The sequence below is a fragment of the Neopsephotus bourkii genome, unplaced genomic scaffold, assembly GCF_033783945.1.
Source record: "Neopsephotus bourkii isolate Nb327-2 ecotype Australia unplaced genomic scaffold, CSIRO-AGI_Nbou_v1 NB_1749, whole genome shotgun sequence".
Taxonomy (NCBI): Eukaryota; Metazoa; Chordata; class Aves; order Psittaciformes; family Psittacidae; genus Neopsephotus; species Neopsephotus bourkii.
The window spans coordinates 4,134,658-4,156,385 of NW_026902223.1; the positions used below are offsets into that span (position 1 = coordinate 4,134,658).

Genomic DNA, 21,728 nt, shown 5'->3' on the forward strand with positions numbered 1-21,728 from the left:
TGAAAAGCAGAGGTATACATATGGTTTGTAGTCAGAGTCCTCTCCATTCCATCAGTAATGGGAATAACGTGAGCTGAAATCAGTGTGGTCCGTGAGAAGTGCATTTAGCCTGTGATTTCTATACAGTAGCAAGCTGCACACCTAGTGAAGAATTAAAATGGCAACACCTGACCTACGTTAGCTCATTAGTTGAAGATTTGTGTATGCAGGGACTGTGACCGTTCCATCTCTATGCAAACAAGTCTCAGTAACTTCATTCCTGGTGTAGCGAAGTTAAATTCCATTTTCTGCAGTCCTAACGATAGTGTGGGGAAGTTCTGTGTGTGCCTTTTCTTTTAACTAAAGCCTGTATGATTATGCTTAAGAAGAACCCTAAAACCATTGTGTAAATAGTCTTTTCTTGCTCTCCTGGGTAAATAATCTTCCTGCCATCTCATTGCCACCTCAGTCATCTGGTCTTGGAATTTCCTAATCCTGGCTATGAGGCTGCAGCTGCAGTTCAATTTAATTCTCTTTTGGAGACCTCTCCTAAGAACTGAGTTGTGTGTTTGTTCCTTCAGCTGTCTGAAATGTATTTAGAAAGACAAGAGTTGATCCCTCTAACCGAAGCTGTTTGTAAGGGTATCTGTACCGGAGTTAAACTTGATACCCTGTAAAAACGTGCTTGTGTCACATCTCTGACATGTGTGAGCGGCTCTGCCCTCCGGTGGGCAGAAGGAGAACTCGGCTGCATGCCCCGTCCCAGCGCTGCCAGTACATCAGAAACGTTGTTTTCAGTCCAGGATCTCTTTATGGGGCAGCAGAATCTTGAGTCCTGGTTTTGTCTGGGGTTAAACGCGTCTTCACTGCAGCATGAAGCATCACAGCAACCTTGTGGTTCGCTACAGCAGTGTTCTTGCTTGAATCTTGGTCCTATTTTTGGTTCCTTTTTATTTTCTTCTCTCTTTTTTTTTTTTGCCTTTCCCCATCTCCTCTGAGGCAGGGGGCCATGCCTTACCTCTGTACAGTAGTTTCTCAGAGCCAGTGCCATGCTCACTGGCATACTTAATGGTCTTTGAAAGAGGTGATGTTGCAACATGTGGATGTGCATTACTGTTGAGGTGCACTGAGCTGAAAGTGGTAGGTACAGTGTATCAAGGCACACTGTTTGTGCTCATAGCATGTTAATATGATTTATTTTCAGTTCTAATCAGCCACTTAACCAAGTCATTTTAACCTGCCTCCATCTGCCCTTACTTTTCCCCTGATTAGTAGCACTTTTATTTCTTCTTTCTTCCCTTATGACTTTTTGGGAGGTACCAAAGAAACTTTGAACAAATCTCTTATTTCACTAAAACTGTGATTAAAACTAGCATTAACTGATGTTCCAGCCCAGGTGAGCAGTACCATCCAACTGTACTGGTGCTACTGCTGATGGCCAGAGGGTGAGGGGAGGATTCACCAAGGAGGGATCTATGGTTTTTTCCATCATCCTGCTGAGCTACCTCCAAAAGAGCCAAGATCGCTGACATGAGCAGAGGCTTGACCTGCAGGCAGCACTGCCAAGTAATGCCTGCAATGTGTTTTACACAGGGGTGTGCTAACCTCTGCATTTTTCCCGAGCTAGATCATTCCCACAAAACCAGCTCTCTCCCCTCTCAAGCACAGAGAGCTGGAGAGAGCTTGGTTTGCAGGCTCCGATTTGATCAAACACGCCCAGCAGAAGACAGAATGGAACTGCAGCTTTGCAGCTTCCCAATGTGTCTGTTCCCTTTCCAGCCACATAAATCAGAGCTGGTAGATGACTCTTCCTGCTCAGAGGTGCTCTGGTTGCCTGTGATAAATCTCGCGTGGCAGGAGGAACGCGCTGTGTCAGTGTGTCATTAGAGTTGATAATTCACAGATCAGACTCAACAGAAATATTTATTGCCTGGATTTACTTGTCATGAAATTGCCTTAAAATATGGGTGGAAAAAAAAGCAAGTGAGGCAAACAAAAAAAATAAAATAGAAGAAAATGCATTACAGGATTAACAGAATAAAGAGTCTTTTGGAATTGGTATTTTATAACCTCTATTTATGTAGGCAGACTCAGTTTCTTTTAAACGGGTTTATAGTTCATTGATTTATGTATATACCTTAACTCAGAAGGATGCTCTCAGGAATTCCTCCCTGTGGCAGTGGAAGTGCATGGCTCTGAGGAGGAGGAAGAGGAGGAGGGCACCGTTACTGTTTGCACTGTCCCTTCTTATGATGCTGGTGGCTTTTTGTGGGGCTGTGTCAAAGTCCAGATATTAACAGCAAATATATTTTTGAATTTGATAATGCTTTATAATAAAAAGAATGGAAATAAGAGATTCTGTAATAATGAAGATGGAAATTGACAGTCATAAATCCTAATCATAAGGATTTTTAGTGGCTGGTTTTGAATCCTGAATTAATTTTTTTTTAATTAGGTATTCATATTATTATTAATATCTAATTTAGGAAGATCCTATTGAAGAATCAACTGCCAAAGGTTTATTCAGGATATTCCAAAAGAGCCATTTATTTACAATCTTCAATTCAGCTCTTAAGACAAGGTATATCAGAGATGCCATACATTGGGAATTAGGAAGCACAGTTAATGTGATCACTGGAGTGTATATAAAAATGTATGTAAGGCTTAGCTAACACCAGCAGTACCCTTTTATCTCCAAGGTGTCCTCTCAAGTACGCTTTCTGTTTTGTGTGAAGTGCCTGTGAGGAGCTGGAACTCAGCCCCTTTCTAAGAATAAGCCTTATGTCAAGTACCCATTGGCACAGGGACCCTGAGTTTGGTTTTGTATCCTGAGGCACAGCTCTTGTGTGACTGTAGGTGAGTTGTTTCATCTTTCTGTGCCTCACATCTGTGTGGCATTTGCCATGGGGTAAAGACATCATTTTCCTAGCTGTGTGGTGTGAAGAGGCTGAGAAAACTGGAGAGCCACAGGTGCAGTGAGGAGTAATTTAAAGGGTTTTGGCAGAGAGGTGAGCTAGAGCTCATCCTGAAGGCCACTTTTATTCAACCCTCCTGACTCAGCATCCTGAGCTATGTGGATGTGGAGAAGTTTGGGGTTTTGGATCTTTTTTTTTTTGTTGTTAACTCAGTCTTCAAACAAGCAAATAAAACTGCTGGGGTTCAACTCCCCTCTGTGGTTCTTTTTCCTGAAACAAACCTTTTGATGTATCAGTTCAGCGAAGTCCTTGTTTTAATATGTCGCTAGAAAAACAATTAGCTACATTTTTAAGTATGTAATTTCTGAGCAAATATTGGCAACTTTTAATAGCTTAGTAAAGCAGGACTTTTTTTGTTAGCATTCAATGAAGTACTGTGCAATCATTTGCTGGGAAGCGGAGGGTGTATTAAGTAGATGCATCGGGAAAGTGCAGTCCAAATCAAAGCCAGAAAGAGATTCTTCCACAAATGACTGGATTGCACCCAAAAATAAATGGTTGGTGCTCTCCATCCCAGTCTTGCCTAACTGGGAAGTGGCAGGTTACAAAAACCTGCTCTGCCTCCTTGGGGGCCATTGGGCAGTGTCAGGCTGGCACAGGATCACCTCACCCAATTGCTCCAACCTCTGTTTGTGGAACTGCACGTGCTACATCTTGATAGGAAGCCTGGAGGATGTTCATGATTTTCCTTGGCATGGCAGAGTATATCAAAGTATTCCAGAGTGAACCTTCTGTCAAATGCTTTTCTTGATCTGTGTGATTTATCTTCTGTTCAGTTACATCTCTTATGGTAGATCTGGTGAATAACTAAGATGTTCTTTCCCCTTCAGCCTTTTCCTTCATTCTGTTCAGGGTGGAAACAGATGGTCAAGGGACTGCTAGAAGGCACAACTTACTTCAGGCACTTTGGCTGGTATTTTCTCCTGTCAAGCCATTTTCTTATTGTTCTGATGGCTTTTCCTCAGCAACTCCTTGGCCAAAGGGTTTAACTGTGTCAGTCATGCCAGGCTTTTAACTTTTAAACAGCTAGTATTTAAATTATGGGTCTTCTTACACTCCCAGCTTCTCTCTCCATTTTCCACTATTTTGTTTGAAACAGCGATGAACTATTTCAGCAGAAATGCTGAGCCAAATTCTTTGCTGATATAAAACAGAGTTGGAGAACTTTATAATGGCAAAGACCTGGATCATTTGATCTTACCTGTCTGTGCAGAAACCACAGGCTTTTTAAAAGTGAACTGGAAAATGAGGTCCAGGAGAGACCGATGAGTTGTTACAGTCACACACGAAGTTGGTATTATAGCAAAGAACAAAAGCAATGTGTATGTCCTCTCCTGCCTCCTGTGATGCTTACAAGATGATAACTAAACTCTGCAGTTTCTTCAGCTAAGGAAAGTCTCAAAGACCATTATAGGTAGAGAATGCCTCACAGGGCAGCAGCAGAGATTGTTTTCCCTGTTTTATGCAGACTCAAGGCATGAAGGTCTCGATCTATACTTTCTCACTTTGAATTTTATTCCTAAACTGGGGTGGCTGATCAGTAATGAGACCAAAGCAGAACCCAGGGGCATGCTGATGTGGTGCAGAGGAGCAGAGTGCATCCTCACCATACATTCCTCATTAGCCTGGTTGCACATCTGCAGAGGTGACAGTGTAGGAGGGTGGCTCCCTGTGAGCTCACAGTCCCTTCAGCCCTGGCAATCCAGGCTCTTATTCCCGAGGTGCCCCTCCTGGAGAAGCTCTCCAGAGCAGCAAAGGGAACTGGGACAACAGAGTTGCCAACTACCAGGACTTGAATGCTCAAAACTTGTAGATAGAGGGTTTGCACATCTCCTGCCTTCTTTCTGGTTGAGCTGTGGGTTCCTCAGGTGCTGCTCGTGTATGTCTCATTCTGCTAAGTCAGTCCTCATGTTGTTTACCAGAAAGCATTACAGAATGGAGTTTACGGGTAGGCATGGTTTGCTTTTCTTGTGTGCTGGGGTTTGTCGCTCCCCCCTTCTTCCATCCAGCCGTTTACACAGTATTATTCATTAGAAACTTGAGCATCTCCATCCTGAGGAAAGGGGGGGAAAAAAAGCAGTTTCTATTGAGCCAAAACTTACTCATCCTATCCTGTTTTTCTGCCTTCTAAGAAAAATGTATATGGTCTAATCATAATTCCCAAGTGACCCATAAGCTGGGTCTAGCTGTGGTAATCAGAGCCTTGTGCTGGAGGCTGTCTGTCAGAGAGGGTTCTTAGAACAATTGATGCAGCACACATCTGTCTCAGCTGAACTCTGCTTGTACCTCTTGGAAGAAAGTGAGCCTTCATTTGTATACATAGCATGGGAACAGGAGAGACTCCACAATTCCGGTGCCATCTTTCTCTAATGAGCTATCATGATATTTCATTAAAATAACATGCACACTTTGAGCTGTCACATCTCTGCACAAGGTGCTGCTTTAGCAGCTGGAGGAAAAAATGCTTCATTGCACAGGATGCAGTTCTTGAGCAATTCATGGGTCTGGGGCTGAGTGGCAAGTGGGGATAAATCAGTGAGGGACAGAAAGAGATGTTTTGCCGGTATAATTAGGGCTGTTTAAAATTTAAAGCTATAAAACCGCTGTCCCCTCATCTTTCAGAGAGATCTTTCCTGATGCTTTTGGAAACAAGTCATACTCGAACCCTTCCACAAAGATGATGCTTCTGGCATTACAGTGTTTCCAACAAATATAAAGCCCTTGAGTCAAACACCCGGAGGCCATCATGAGATTGAAGAGCACACAAACAGAGGATTGTTCAGATTTGCTGATGCTGCTGGCATTGCCAAGGGGGCATTTCGTTGTTCTTTGCTCATGTGATTGAAAGTAATGAGAAAATTCAGAATGAGACAAATTAGGAGGCAGCTCCTATGAAAGAACCTTCCCCAGTGCCTCTGAGCAGAGTTCAGATGTGGCCACAATGGGGCCTGTCACCAGATGGGCAAATGCATCCTAAATACTTGATAGGAGTAGTAAGGGAATATAAGGTGATACTGGAGGAACTGGGGGGGAGGGGATAGAAGAAAAGGTAATTTCGAAGAACTGGAGCCCCCCAGTTACATTTATGATTTAAATACCAAAGTCCCAGTTGTATAAGCATGAATTGCCTATTTTTCTCAATAAATTATCCCCACAGTCAGCTTGCTCATATGACAGTGAATTGAAAAGTGCATCATTCTGTGCAGCCAGATAATGTTTTCCTCCTCCAAATATATTACACTATTTAAATGAGACTGCATTTTTGTGAACAATGTGTGTATCAATATAAAATGAATCATATTCTTCTGGAGCCTTTATTTAACACCTCCTTTGCTCAACTTTTGAAGTATATTTTTGCCTGTTCTTAGTAGCTAGTCCTTTTACTGTATCAACAAAATAGTTCAAATATCTGGCTAAAGACCTTCAGGATATCAGAAAATCAAGTTTATGAAACATCACATTTCCTTTTTTGAAGACAATAGAACTCTCTTCTGGACTAGAGAAGGTTGGAAAAACTCTGCTAAAAACCATTACGGTTCCATTTCCAAGTGGGTATATACCAAAGTACTATTGCTTCCATTCTGTGGATGAATGACCTGTTATAAATACTTATATATGAATACAGTAGCTGATGTGCACTCAGAGGTGACCAACTGGAGCTGATGCCAAAGGTTTTTGGGACTGGAATGTGTTGGATGCCCCTTGGCCTCACAGTGTGGTGGAGGTGGCAGGACCTGATGGCAAGGTGGACATGTGTATGTGCTGGAGAGGCTGCTGTGATTCTGTAGTGGAAAGGTTGAACTTTGACTCCTCATGTACTTGGAGGGGGCAGATGGCCGTTTACTTCTTCCTGCATAAACCATCTGCAGTGTGATGCCATGTCTGTGTTGGCATAAAAGTGTTAAAATGATTCTTTTCAGTAGTAAAGTAACAGTGTTCTCGGAGTTTCTTCTCCTAATACAAATGTAACATTATTCTCTGCCCTTTAATCCAGGGCTGCTCAGGTCCTACTGAGATGTTCTGTGCACTTAAAAATAGTTTGAATCCAAAGTTAGGTGCATGGCTCACACACCTCAGACTCCTTTTCCTTGTTTTGTTTTCAGTGTTGGTTTATTTTTTCCCAGTCTGACTGATTTCAGTGCCCTGTTCCTATCATAACATACATGGTGTGAGGTTCGGGCACAGCAACCTGAATATTTCAAACTTCAGTCTGGTTCCCTTGTTTTGCCCTTCTCAGCCGTGGCACTGGAGCCTGGTAGCCATGGCAACTCCCTTATCTGTGTTGAGAAATAAACAGTAAAAATTGCTTTTTTTTTTACTATTTATATATAAAAATGCAGAAGCAAATAAAACCTGCAGTATATGACTCACTTCATATTTTAAAGTCTCCACTACTTCTGTTAAATGTGGAACCAAATCATCTGAGAAAATGAAAACAAACTCTGCTCCTTTTCCAGGGATTCCACTGGCAACATGCACAGGAAGGCTTGGGCTGCTTTCAGACAGAGAAACCTCTTGGTTTCTGTTCCCCAAAGAGGTGAGAGTGACTCCCAGAGAGCCTCAGCTTGGGTGTGGGCTGGATGTGAGTGATAGAGACACTCCAAAAGAGCCAGATCTGGGAGAAAGCTTAGGCTGAACTTTGCTGGTTTTCATGTCCTTGTTAATCAGACTTTATCCCACAGAGGGGCCTGTGTTTTCCATACCTCTGTATCAGCTCTCTGCTTTAGAATAGGCTGAGCAATGCACCTGCTCTCAGTTCATTTAACATAAACCTTTCCCAGATGGGATTGCTGCAGGTCTAGAAATCTCTGTTTAATTACTGCACCTCGGTATCTTGAGACTAGAGCGTAATTCAGTGATTCCTTGTAAAGCAAATCAATGTTTTCATTTTGATTCCCCCATTAAAGACCCTGCAAATGGCTTATTAAAGGTTTTCTTTACATTCATTATATGAGATATGGCTGCACAAGCGTATCCAGCTTTTACTGCCTGGGTGCCACGGATGTATTTTAAAGATGATGTGCCATCAGTTCCTCATATTGCCACATACTCTAAAGACCACTGGGATCAGCTACTGGGAAAGTGACTCAGTTTCAAGGAATATCTCCTCTAAGATCTACATTTATTTTCCAGTAACTAGGCTCCAGCTGTTGCTAAACTTGTCTGCCTTTTCTACATAAGGATCTTTCTAGCACATCTTTCAGGCTAATTCATTCTTTCCTCCACCTACCTAGCTAGGGTGGTATGTGCTGCTGGGAGAGGTAATATCTTTTATTGGACCAGCTGGTATAATTGCTGGGAAAAGACACAAGTTTTTGGCCACTACCACATCTATCCGTTCCTCACTATTTGCTGAGTGTCTTCTTTTAATTTCATTAATATCAGCTTCCATGAGAAAAATGGAAAGCAGAGGTTTTCACTGATGACATATGAATGGCTGGAGTTGGCAATATTGTATTTTAAATGCAGACAATATGCTGCTTCACTTTACATGTCTGAGGTTGTTTCTCTTTGTGGGTTGGATGAATGCAGCTGCTAGGATTTCATTGAAAATGCTTTTGCATGTGAATTCTTTGAGTATATGCCAACATAGGATTAAAATGCTCTCGTTTACAACATTCCTACTCAACCTTATTTGCTAGAACAGTTACATAGAGCAAATACAAAAAGAATCATGTGGGCTCAGTAGGAAGAAAATGATGTGAAAATGTTTCTATTCACAGAAATACTTGTTTTGGAGTAGCTCTATTTCAGTCTCGCTTCTGTGTTCTGTACATGATAATGTGTGCATTTAGTTTCCAGTAGGGCTCCTCCACGTGCTGTTCCATTGCTCACTGTCACTCCTTCTATGTCTCTGATTCACTAATAAACTATTTTTGGTTCTTCTCTTCCTCTGCCTGCATTTCCAGCCTTGCTGAGTGGTTGCAGCTTTGTGCTCTCTCTGCAGCATGTGTGAGTGAGCAGCAGTTTCTGATGTGATCTTTTTAGGTTTCCTTTTTAGTTGTTGACATTGTTTTGAGTGGCAGAGTGGCTCTGGAGCTCGCTCCATGGCCATCCCTCTTCCAACAGGCAGTGCTCCAAACTAGGGACCCTGGCATCCAACTGGGACAATTTCTAGGTGTGATGTTGAAGGATAAATGAGGAGCATCTGTTATGCCAGAAATGGGCTGGCTGTATATAGTCTGATTAGGCAAAGGGGGCTCAAGAACTTGTGGAATTGCCTGAGAATTGCAAGGAAAGGCAGGCAGCAGTATCCATGTTTATATGTGTGCATTCAGACACAGACACCTTTGCAAATATGTGAACTTAATAAGGTGTTTGAATCGTTTTGTGCCTGTTGTGTATGAAGGGAGAAACAAGCCACAGAGGACTACCTGTTGGCTTTTGTACTGTTCTAGTAATTGTCCGCTGTTTAAAAAAGAGCTGGTTTCTGTCTGAGCATTAAGAACTTCCCAGCAAAAATGTATTTGATTCTCAGAGCAGTGTCAAGACCTGTTCCACAGGCTGAGACATAGTCCAGGGGAATGGGCAGCTCCAGACACTGCCTTTGGCATCAAAGCTCAGGAGTGCAACCCAAGCACTGACCCAGAGCCCAGCGCTTGTCCAGTTTGCTGTCTGAACGTGACCTTGGCCTCTGAAAACTTCTACTTCAGCTCAAGGTGTTGCTGCTTTATTTGAGCTTCTCCCTTCGTGCAGATGTGAGTTTACATTTCTCTGCAGAGATTCCTGATGTGAATGAGAGCTCAGATGAGCTGCAGAAGGCTCAGCACTGCTCACAGCAGTTGTGAGTGTGTTTAAAACTGTGCAGAGAGGAAAAATTGCTGTAATTCTGTCGAAGCTTCTTTGGCAGTTCTGGAAAAATCTTTGCTCTTCCTGAGCAGCATCTCAAGTCCATTCTCCCAGGGCAGAAGTGCAAAGATGGAAATTCTTGCTTAAATCTCACTCATTTCTTATGAGTACCTTGTCCCTGATATGTGTGATTTCATGCCCTTATGTGGAATCTGCTAGTTGCTGATGCTGACGGATGCAGGATAAAGTGCACTTTCCTTTGGCTGTGCCAAGTGGCTATGCAGCAGCAAGCTGCTGGAAAAGCTAGCAGTAGATTCTGTGGAGAGCCAGGGTTGTCTGAGGGAGAGCTGTTCTTGGAAGTATCAGTTTAAAGGATGTATGTGCTGCTGCCTTGGTGTGCCCTTAAGGATGTGATAGTGGAGCAATAGGGAGTGAGGTGGACGTGCTGAGCCCGTTCCTCCTTTCTGCTTGGGGTTAAGTCCAGAGTGCTTGTTTAAATGATCTCTGTTGTAAATGGGACTACACATACTTAGTTGCCCAGTTCAGTGGCTCTGCAGTCAGGTCTGACGTCAGGGCACACAGGTTTTAGCTGTAGCAGCTAATCCTTGCTACTGAATAAAGGGTGACTTTATATAGCAAATATGTTACAAGGTCTGAGGTCAGTGGTTGAGAATGAGGAGCCAGAAAGAAGTTTTGTCACGTTTCAATACTTGCTGTAACAAGCCAAGCAGCAAGAGCCAAATCTGAGCACCCGTTACAGATCATGTACCTCAGCACTCAGTCTGGTGTGAGAGTTACTGGTGTCAAAGTTCACAGTAAAAGGACTTCTAGGGAGCAGGCAGATACAGGAATTGGGCCAGTAGATGTTGCCCTTCCATTTCTAGTTTTAAATAATGTGTTCACTTACTTCTGTAGTCTTCTAGTACCGGCTATTCTTTTCCTTTTAATGCCACAGTGCTGCTGTTTCCAGCCCGAAGATTGCAGACAGATGGGTTCATCCAGTGGGAATTTGCAAGCAGTATTCAACCTTTACCTTAGTTTGAAATGTCATGGGAAAAATAATCCCTGTTTCTATGTGCTGGTTTTCACATACGCAGTTACAGATGCTGGGTGCTAAGAGTGCAAAGGATCTACAGTAACTAACTAGGTTAGTTACTTGAAATGTTGTCATATGTTAGGGTTTTGGCCTTTTTCTCTCTGGTGAGGCTGTAGAAAGTTCTTTGGGTGTAAGCTTTGACTGTAGTTAAAGCATGTTATGAATATCTGTCTGCCTGCTTCCTTACTTAGTCTTCTCAATCTTCCTACTTGTGCAAAACACTTGTGTGCTTTCATGGGCTGGAAGTTCCAGTAAGCTAATGGATGGAGGAATTGCTTGTGCAGGGCTTTGACAGATGAGGGCTGCCTACCTACTGCAGGGTATCACTCTTGTAACGCTCTTGGGGAAACTAAGGCACGTCCAGGCCCTTTTTTACAGCCTCATCTCCTTGTAAATGCTTCTCTGCCAGTGGTATAGGCTAGAAGACTGAAGGGTGTGTGGTAGTTTAAGATGCAGTAACTGAACCTTCCAGGCAAGGAGCTGAGGGAGATGGGCTGGTGCAGCAGGAAAGGTCTGTACTGCTTTACTTACCTATTGTGTTCTGAAACTCCCACAGATTTATTAAAACAGGCAAGGCAAAGTTGTTCCAGGACCCAAGTTATGAGTATCTCATGTGGGTTTGTCTTGGCAGCATCTGTCAGGGGTCAGTCAGTGGTGAGAGGCACTGTTGTTGTCACTGCAAGATGCTCTGCAACTGCATCTTCAGGCGTTCATGTCCGCAATCATGACCCACAGATCTTCCTGTGGCTCTCTGAGCAGAATAACCTTGAAATGAGAAGACTGTGGGCACTGTTTTCAGCTATTGGTTTGGAGAAGAAACATTTTTGAAATGGTTTTCAGCATGGTCCATTCCAACCCCAATCAATCACATTTAATTATCTGCCCAGGGCACAGGGTATCCATCAAACTGATCAATTCAATGAACATGCAGATTGTATCATCCGTACCGTCTGTTCTTGGCACTCGTGCTATGGGGCTAGACTGTAGATATGTTGATTAGCAGATACGCTGATCACTCATGAAAATTCATTTCCAAAATGAATTTGGATTTGGAATGAATATGGGTTTTTTCCACTTCAGGCAAAGGGAGCCTGAAATCTTGATTACACATAATTATTTATACTCATATTTAGGCCATTTTATATACCCCCAAGGTGCTGTAAACTGGTATGAGTTTAAATATGAGGTTAGATCTGAAATGTTTACGCATTTCACTCACTTACTGGGTACTTGGAAGAGGAGACAGGATGAGAGTTTTTCTTTCTTTCTTTTTTGTTAGCTTTAACATATAAGCTGATTTAGATGTCCTTTTCTATTTTACTTTCTCTTTGTAGGTCTGACTTCATCTGAATCAGAAATAACCCAGCCAGTTCTCCCAAGCTTTTCCTAGAAGGCGCACTTCTCAGTGGTGGTTAAGGAACATACTCTGAGGGGTGCCTGCTCTCCCCACTTCAAAGTTAATGGGAACTCTGCCTGTTATTTCCCAAAAGTCAGTTGTTGTTCTGTGCTTGAAATGCCAGTATGTGAGGCTGCCTTGTGTCTCAGCTGGTGTGGCTGGGAATACCCCCTTCCATCCTTACTGCAGTGTGTCAGAGGGAGGCACCTTTCTTGTCCCCAGTTGTACTGTTATGTTGGAGGTAACAAGGGTCCTCGCTATGGGCTTTCAAAAGCCTTTGCAACACAAGTCACTTGGCATGCAAAGGACATTTTTGCAATGTTTAGGAATGTCAGACTGTAGCATGTGCCAATGCAGCTCAGCCAAAACTGTCCCTGGTGTTTCCACAACAACATGGCCTGCCCAGAGTTCAGTGTCTGCCATTGGAATGCCTTGGGACTACCAATGGCTCAGTGTTCCTTCCAGTCTCAGTTTTTCCATGTAAACCCAGACAGGCCTGGGTGCTAAGCCCAGGTTTCTATTAGTGAAATTTAAGCGATAACAGTGTTTTAAACTACATCTTGAAAAAACAAACAAAATCCCCAAGCACTTGGCTTTCTGCCGAGGCCAAATTTGCAGGATTTTACATACCATAGAAGAGAGACTGATATTTATTCTTTTTTTACCCCCTAATGCTTGTCTGGGAACCTCTTTTCCAGAAAATCCTGTTTGAGATTCCTTATATGTGTCTCCAGCTGTCATTCACACTGAGTGGCAGCAGGGGCTGGCCTTGCTCTTCAGTTTTTAAGTGCATTTATTGTAGAGAGCAGTAAGTATTCAAGGGTGTATTAGCAACCTGGAAATGTGCTGAGGTCCTGGACCTGATGGTGACCCCACTACAGGTTGACCCAGCTGCAATCTCTTGATGCTTACTGTTTGCTTTAGACTGACCCTACCTTATGGTCGGTCTCTGCCTCTCCACATACATGATTCTCAAAGCACTCAAGCTCCAGCCCTGCCTTTAAGTCTATGGGGAGCAGTGAAACATGTTTGGGTGCAGCGGAGGCAGAAGGATCTGGCGGTGTGCTGCATACTTGTGATAAGGACCTATTCTCCAATAGTCTGTATTCTTCTTTCCTTTTTAACAGATTAGTGTTTATTTGATCTTCCCTTGGGTGTGTGTTGTCCTCTTTTAATTGCAGGTTTTTGAGCATTCATACCCCTTTGCTTAGCTCTTAGTTTTGCTAATGAGTTCCTGATGTATGCCAAGATAATGAAGATGATTAATGAAATTGTTACACTCCCAGATTCTTGTTCTAACTCGCTGTCTTTAACTGGTTTCAAACTTGGCTTCTGCACTGTTACCTGCACACAGCCCTTAAGTTCTAGCTGCAGAAGCAGGAGAATGGGATCATGCTGTGCTGTCTTCAGAGACTGTCATTCAGGAATCCCACTGGAAAGTTAAGCAGTGAGGAAGCTGGCAGTGAGCAGCTGCTGATTCAGTCATGAGCTTTACTGGTCTCTTAGGGAGGTGACACAGGTACTAAGAGCTCACTTGTGTATTTGGCAAAAGGCATGTTTCCTTCCTGTGCCAGACTGAGTTATCCCACATGCCATAAAACAGGATGGGCAAAGCTGGTGAAAGAATACATATTAGTACAAAGTGGTTCAAGGGGAATTAATAGATCTCATAATCTGTTATACTGCTTGTTTTTCTAAGTACTTGTACTCTTCCTTCAAGACTAAAATACAGCAATTAAGCTCATTAAAAACACTTTCAGTGATAAACATTGCCATTTTTCATTTCCTTTGCAAACAGCACTGATCTGATAAGTGTGTTTCCTTTTCCAGAGCTGTGAATATTTCCTTGTAGAAGAAAGTTTGCTCTCATAAAAGCAGGTTTAGTAGTGTGTGTGTGATTCTCTTCCCTCTGACAAGTATTTTGCTTCTCACCGTTACTTTCTTTTCCAAAGATCCGCCCTGTACAGGAATTTCAGATGTGGAAAGAAAAGAGCTCTTCACGATGATATCATACCCACTGCGTGTCTTGAAAAGTAATAAATAGTGCTGGGACACTGGTCAGATAATATGTACTAGGGACCACATTCAGTTTGCTTCAACTAACTTTAACTAAAAAGTATGGCAATGTAAAGCAGATTCATCTTTTTCTGGAAATTTGCATGGGTTGCAGTGAGGTTTTAAAATCCTGCCTGGGTTTGAGATGGCTGTTTTCTTCTTGGGATCCTGTTTCAGGAATGGTCTGAAACAGTGTGATGCAAAGCTGGGAATCACCAGAGTTTCACTTCTGTGTTTCCTTTCTGAGCCACTCTTTGCTTTCTTTCATGCTTGTGTGGATCCTTCCTGGAGAAGAGCAAAAGACATAGTGAGGAGGAAGGGGCACACAGTAGGTGGTTTGGCCATAGGACAGTGGTGTCCAGCAGCTCTGGGAGCTAGTTAGTGGATGCAGGTGCAGCTGTGTGTGCCTCTGCCCACCCAGCCTTGTGCTTTCTGAAGTGTGGAGGCTGTTGCAGAATCTTTTCCTTACTGTTTTTCCCTTGGTTGATGCTTCTAGAAGACTTCAAGTGCGCTGGAAGTACAAATCTTAAAGCTTGTGTCTCACTGTAAAGCTTGACGTATTCCAGCCCCATACAAACTTTTCTTGTGCACTCTTCAGTGACCCCACTTGTTATCTGCTTTGTAACAGACCTGGAGAAGAGTCCAGGCACTCGCACTGAAGGAGATTTATGTTTCTCTAGCTCTGAAACGTGCTGAGGTCCATTTGCCAGCAAGGATGTGTTGTGCTGCTGCCTCATCCAGAGCTGTTCTGGGGCCAAATGCGCCCTTAGAAACACCTTGTGTACGAATGATAAACCCAGAATTATTAGTTCTGCTCTTGTTTGAAGAAGCTAACTTTTTCTATAACAAAAACCATGCACTGTAGAGCTAAATGATACTTTTATTTTTAACTCTGGAATGTTTGGAGTCTGTGATTGGAAATGCAATAAGCTCACCATGGTTTATGGACGCATCTTGCACATGCATCATCCTTGTACAAACGAATCAGTTATTATGATAAGGAAACAATTTTATAGCCATAGCCAAGACATCTTTCCCAGAGTAACTCTGAAGTACAAACTCTTGACATTGATCTGAAGTGTTGAAAACGTGTTTGGTTTCTGCTATTCTGCAGCTTTCTTATATGACTTCTGGCAAGTCAATTAATCTCTTGATTCTTCCCTTTAATATCTGTAAAATTGCTATGAATGTATTTTCCACCTTACAACAGTATTGTGGGGGTCAATGTGTCTGGAGGGTATTGCACCACGCAGTAGTGATTAGATGCTGTGTTAAGCAGGGTCAGGCACGTTGTTCAACTGCAGGCACACAGAGGAGCTCCCTGGGTACATGATCTAAATTCTGCTGTTTCCTCTTTAGAAGGGAGCAGCGGTGTGGGCTCTCTCTCTCCATCTGTCTGCACTAGGTTGAACCTCTGTTTCTAGGACGTGTTATTTCTCAACCACTGTGCACTAAGTCTGCATGTAAGAGGGTATCCTCTCGCCTAATTGCAAAACTGCTTAAAACCACTCCAGACAGCCAGTTTCTGAACCATGCTGCTGATGTGCTTGCAACATCCTCTTCTCTGTTTCCTCTGGAAACTCACTAACACTCAAATCAAAGAATTAATGCCAGTGATTTACCATTTAGTTATGTAAAGATTATCCATGTCTGCAAGAGTAGCCTGCAGTTCATTAGCTGGGCCAAGTACATTTAATGCTGCCTCGTATCACTGGTGATGTCACAGCTTAGCCTAACTGTGTACAATTTTTTATTTAGATATTTTTTCTCCTAGCTAACATTGCTTTTTGTCCAAAATCAGTTGTTACTAACTCAGAACTAACATTATGGCTGAAAACCTCCCATGTAGGTAGGGAGGACAAAAGGAGAAAGCTGTTTGTTGGGAAAACTGAGGGGTGGCTGTTCCGGGGCTTTCCACACAGCTCATGTTCGTGTTAAGTACTGTGGGCAGAAAGAGATTCTGCTGAAAGCCTATAAATCCTGCATTCACAGGTGTTCAGGTGCCTTATCTCCCCTTGAGGATTTAACCACAGGCTGTTGATGGTCTCCTTAAATGCAAACTCGGATAGGTTGAATTTCAGCACTAACAGCAGGGATTTCAGCACGTGAAGAAATGTTCAGGATCTCTGGATCTTGCTTTAGAAATGAAATTTTTTGCTTCTTGGAGAAATAGCAACCTTACTGCTTCTGCAGCCAGAGTATGCTCAGACTGGGGAAAGGGTGCCTCATTTGGAGCTGATGGAGATGTGTAAATGAAATGTGAATCCAAATGATTACCATCCAAATTCATTGGCTAATCCTGCCCTTTAGGGCTGGATAGGATGGGTCCTCTGGTGGGGTTAGTGAATTCCCAAGTGCAGCTCTTGCCTGCATTAGGAGAAAGGTGCCTCTGGTTCTTCTAGGTTTTGGCAAGGAGGGAGGACCAGTTCGGAAGCAGAGCAGGAGCCTCCATAAATCTTGTTTGGCAAATTCCGTTTAGAGCATGTGCTGAATCTCCCTCCAAATACTCCTGCGTAAACCTACTGGCTAATTCCCTTCTGCAGCCATATGTAGTCTCTTACTTCTGAATCTAATAATGTATTTACTTTCTCAGTAACATTGTAGGGATTTGAGATTTCAAGACCCATTTTCAGAAGAGATTCTTCAGGCCACATTTGGGGCTCCAAAGTGAGTTATTTTCAGTGATGTAGCAGCACTATGATTGTGTGAACATATTCAAGATGCTCAGGTTGCCTGTGACACTGGGGGATTGGCCATGTTAAATGCTAAATGTGTTTCTGGATTTCAGCATGAGTCTCTGGGGAGTTATCTGCCTCTTACTGCACTAGGCACTGAATATGCAATCAAGTGAAAAAGTATGTCCTGTCCTGGTGTGAAGGACAGAATAGTTCAGGCATGCAGAGAAGGGCACAGGGTATATGGGGGTGTTTGGAATTAATGACAAGACTCTTACAGTTGTGAGATGCTCATGGCTGGGACTAACACATAACAGATAATTGTTTCTGCCCACATCTGCTGTTTTCTAGGCAGTGAGAAGCACTTCTTGCCATCCTGCTATGGTAATTTCTGAATCCCTAATAAAATGCTAAAAGGATGAAATTTGTAGCTTTTGCCAATCAGGAAGTAATGGGTTCTGGTAAATAATAAATAATTTTGCATTTGTGAGTTTGGTTGCCAGCCGTATAGACACACTCTTTCTCTTGCCTTACAGCCAGTCCCATGCTTGTCTTGCTCCTGAAAGGGCTTGGATCACTGGGGCTTTCAAGAGTAGCCTCTCCTTTCAGGCTGAGGCAGAGGGCTCTGGCTGGCTCCTTTCTTTGCATCTAACTGCATGTTAGTGCAAAGAGCTGATGTATACCATCCTGCAGCCAGCCTTAAACATTGCAGCTCTTGCAAATGTTTAAATTGTTCTGTTTGAATGTTGAAAAAGCTATTGTACTGTTTCAGGGGCGCCTGGGCTTTGCTTTGTGTCCCCTGTGGCAGCCAGCTCTAGCTCAGGCTTCAGAAATTTCCTTATTCTAGGGCAAGATTCAACATTCTTAGAGATTTGTGACCCTGTGTCCGAAAGCCAGGAAACTAGTTGAGCCAAAACTGTTGGCATCACTGCTGAGAGTTAATAAATACATTCATTCCTGTAGTACATTTTTATTGGCATGAGCGAGGCTTAATACATACCACCTTGTTTTCCCTGTGCCTGAGCAAGGAAAGTTGTGCAAGTTGGACTTAGCAGTGATTAAGAGACATAAGTGAGTTGGACTGATAAGATCATAAATGTTATGACCACCATGTGTCATTATATCATTGTATCCAAGCTCCTGTGCAGCACAGTCCGTAGAGCTTCATCCTTTATCCTACTTAAGCTAATACATTTTGTTAAGAGACTTTTCTGGAGACTACCAGTCATTCCTTTCTGGCTTTGAGTTCTTGTGGACATGTTGCAGAATCACAAGCAGCTGGCCTGTATCAGAGTTTCTAGACAACTTCTGTCTAGTTCCAGAGGTGGTGTTTCTGACACTTCTGCAGAAAACATGCAGAAGTAGTAAAAATTGCCTATGAATTGTCCTGCAGGAATTCTTTGGAGTGCATTGCTTGTGCATGGAGTGCCTCCTTCCAAGAGCTCATCTCCAGCCCCTTATCTCCTCACCCATCTCTCCCTCTGCGTGCCTCCTCTGCTCTCTCTCAAATACGCCTGAGCTGGGATACTGGGAGCTCGTCTGGGTTGGTGCTTTGGGGTGTTTGGGTGTTTCCATCAGTTTCACAGATGGCTGAGCAGTGGCTGTGACCAGCACCTTGCAGAGGCACCACTGCAGCCCCAGCTACCAAAACATGCATGGATGCCCAACACAGTCCTTAAGGTGGGTCAATGGGGTGCTCATGCACAAACTGACTGGGGCTCGCCCATGGAATATTTAAGTCCTGAAGCATGAATTCCCTGGGCATTCATGCATGTACTGATTGGGTGCTCATGCATAAAATACATTCCTCCAGCATAAGTTATTTGGGTGCTCATGCATGAGACACTGGAGTGCTCAAGCATGACCCTAATAGGGCATTCCAGCATATACTGATTAGGCAGTTGTGTATAAACTGATTGGGTGCTCATGCATATACCAGTTGGGCACCCATGCATGAACTGATCATGTGCTCCTACATGAATTAACTGTGCACATATGAATACATTAATGAGCGGTTCATGCACAGCCTGATCAGGCACTTGTGTGTTAATGGGGTGCTCATGCATGATGTACTGTAGCATTCCTGCATAAACTGCCTGGATGCGCATGGGTGAAGTCATTTGGCACTCATGCATGACCTGATGGGGTGCTCGTGTGTATTCTTCTGGCACTCATGCATGAACTAATTGGGTGCTCTTGTGTAAATACTATAAACCCTGCAGTTTATGCTCGATACTCCTATTCCTGTGCCTTCCAAAACCTTCAGCAGTTTGGGTGGTTCAGAATGGAGTTTTAATTGCACAATATAGGCCTAGAGCTGAGTGGGGCAGTAATTATAAACAGATGGCACAAAAGAAGAGCTCCTTCTCTTGCAGAGATTAATGACCATCAGTTATATATTCCGTGCCATCCTAGAACATCCTCCCAGCTCACACAGTTGCTGTTCCTGTCCTTGCCCTTTGTAAACACTAAATTCCCTTAGTTCCAGGTCACTCTGCTGTTCTCCCCAAGCCTCTTTGCTCCTTCATAGCCTGTAGTTTCAGAGCTCACGTTCATTGCTTTCTTTACAGAGAGCAACTTCAATAACTGAGCTGTACCTGTTTCTTTCCCCTTGTGTCCTTGGGTCTTTCCTAGGTAGCAGATGTGTCTCTGTGCTGACTGAAAATTGCTTCTTTTAATCACGAACTGATGTTCAGCTGTTGAGGCCTCATCCCCTATAGGAATACTCATCTATAAAGGGAATCTACACCCCTGAGACAAGTCAACCCAGCACTTATTTTTAGCATGAAACATCAACAACGAAAAATCGGTGGAATTAGATGATGTCCTTAGCAGTGCCCTGCCTCAGGACCACTGCCACAGCTAGGATGAGGTTGAAGAACTAGTTGCAATACAAGCTGTCACAGTAAATGTGTGCTAAATGTGTCCTGTAAGTGCACACATTCAATACGCATGCCTATGGCTCAGGCTGCCAGCACCAGATGGCACTGTTACACCCGCCCCATTCTTCCATCCTTTGTGGTGTTGCTGTAGGGTGGGATGCTCTTTAGGGAGAGCTAACAAACAGCAAAAGAGCTGCTGTTCCCTTAATTTCTCTAAGTGGATTCAGTTCATGTGATAGAGAGCTCCCTGGGGACAGGCAGTCGCGCTTGAGGTTTTCTGCAGCCTCTTTGTGATCATTTCTCTCTATAGACTGAGTTGTAGTGTAACCAAAATCAAGTCAGACTAAAAACCCAACCAACCAGCCCCCCTCCCCAGACATGGTGGCACCACTTTCTTTCCTAAAGACAAACTGATCTGTGGATCACTGGGTGTGAGGGGGAGCTGGTTTGTCTACTTACTCATACAGGCCAGGCATGTGTACGTGCAGGTTGGTTACCAGGTGTATGTTACCTGCACAACCACGTAACTGTAGTTCTGTTGCTGGATGCAAGGTTTTATTTTTTTGATTTCCGGGGGCTATAACTCAGGTTTTGCAACCACACATGAATACAGTTCCTGCTGAAGTCAATAGGTAGGTTTTGTGTAGAAAATGTTGAAGAAATCAGCTTGGTTGGTGGCATACGTCCAACTTCATATTTTATTGGCCTTAAACAAGCAGTGCTGCCCTGCTGGTCGGTATTGCCTATTTCCAAGCGGCTGATATTGTGGTTTTGAGGTTTCAGGCAGGAGCCTGATTGGAAATAAAGCACAAATAAGATACAACAGCTGTCTATAGCCTCTTGTCCTGAGCTCGTGTGGTGCAATTTCATAGAATCATAGAATAGTTAGGGTTGGAAAGGACCTTAAGATCATCAAGTTCCACCCCCCCTGCCATGGGCAGGGACACCTCACACTAAACCATATCACCCAAGGCCTCGTCCAACCTGGCCTTGAACACTGCCAGGGATGGAGCATTCACAACCTCCCTGGGCAACCCATTCCAGTGCCTCAGCACCCTAACAGGAAAGAATTTCTTCGATGGGAAGGTGGCAGCTGCAGTATAACTCTGTGCAGCAACTGGGAGAGACCTGGAGCCCAGTTTGGCTTCCTGGGGCTACTGGGGGCTTGATACACTGCTGGCTGTGAGGGGCAAACTGCAGGGAGGACCTGGCTGCCTTGGTTAGCACAAGGATGGAGCCTTGGCTGTCCCATGTCTGAGATCTTCCCCTCTCTTTGGTTGTTCATTCTTGCCAGCTGCTTCAGGAAAGGCAATGTCCGTGTGGTGGCCTCTTTTATCCACCGCATGTTCTTCTTCCAGATTCAAGTGCCGTGTAATCATGGCCTCTTAGTCTGTGCGATTCTCCTTGTAAAAATCAGAACCCTTGATTGTGTCCAAGGCAGAGCTCGTTACGGTTCAGCTTTGGATGGACACTGCACTGCAAATATCAGTGCATGACTTGTGTGTACGGTGAAGTACATGGAGTAAAATGGGTCAGGGCAAAGCTTCCTTGCTTTTTGTAAAGGGAATTCTTGGAGTCCCTTCCAGGCTTCTTCAGTGACTCATTGGGAAACTTCAGGCAAGTATGTTGGGTTATGCAGATATAAACCAAACATGGAAACATGTACTTATGTGATGAACAAACTCCCACTAGAGAGGGACCCCGGCTTCTGTTTCTGACTCTGCCATTGATCACCACGTCATCTCAGCACGTTGGACCTCAGTTTATGGATTGATAAAAGGGAGATAAAAATATTACCCCCCTAGCAGGTGCATTTTGGAATTAATTACTAGTTGTAAAGCACCTTTAGACTCATCACTGTGAGTAAGTTACCCTGGCAAG

At 43.6% G+C, this 21,728-nt stretch overlaps 1 protein-coding gene across 5 annotated transcripts in view; it reads left to right on the forward strand.

Moving 5' to 3' along the window:
* The window catches only part of COPRS (coordinator of PRMT5 and differentiation stimulator), a 168,149-nt gene that overhangs the window by 33,356 nt on the left and 113,065 nt on the right, over positions 1–21,728 (forward strand). Inside the window, exon 4 of one of the 5 annotated variants that reach the window (XM_061377338.1) lies at positions 7,412–7,733. The exons of the other annotated variants lie outside the window; for them this stretch is intronic. Coding sequence (XP_061233322.1) covers positions 7,412–7,590 — 179 coding nt within the window. The 3' untranslated portion in view covers positions 7,591–7,733. Of the gene's footprint in view, positions 1–7,411; positions 7,734–21,728 lie in introns of those variants that run through there. 5 annotated transcript variants of the gene reach the window in all.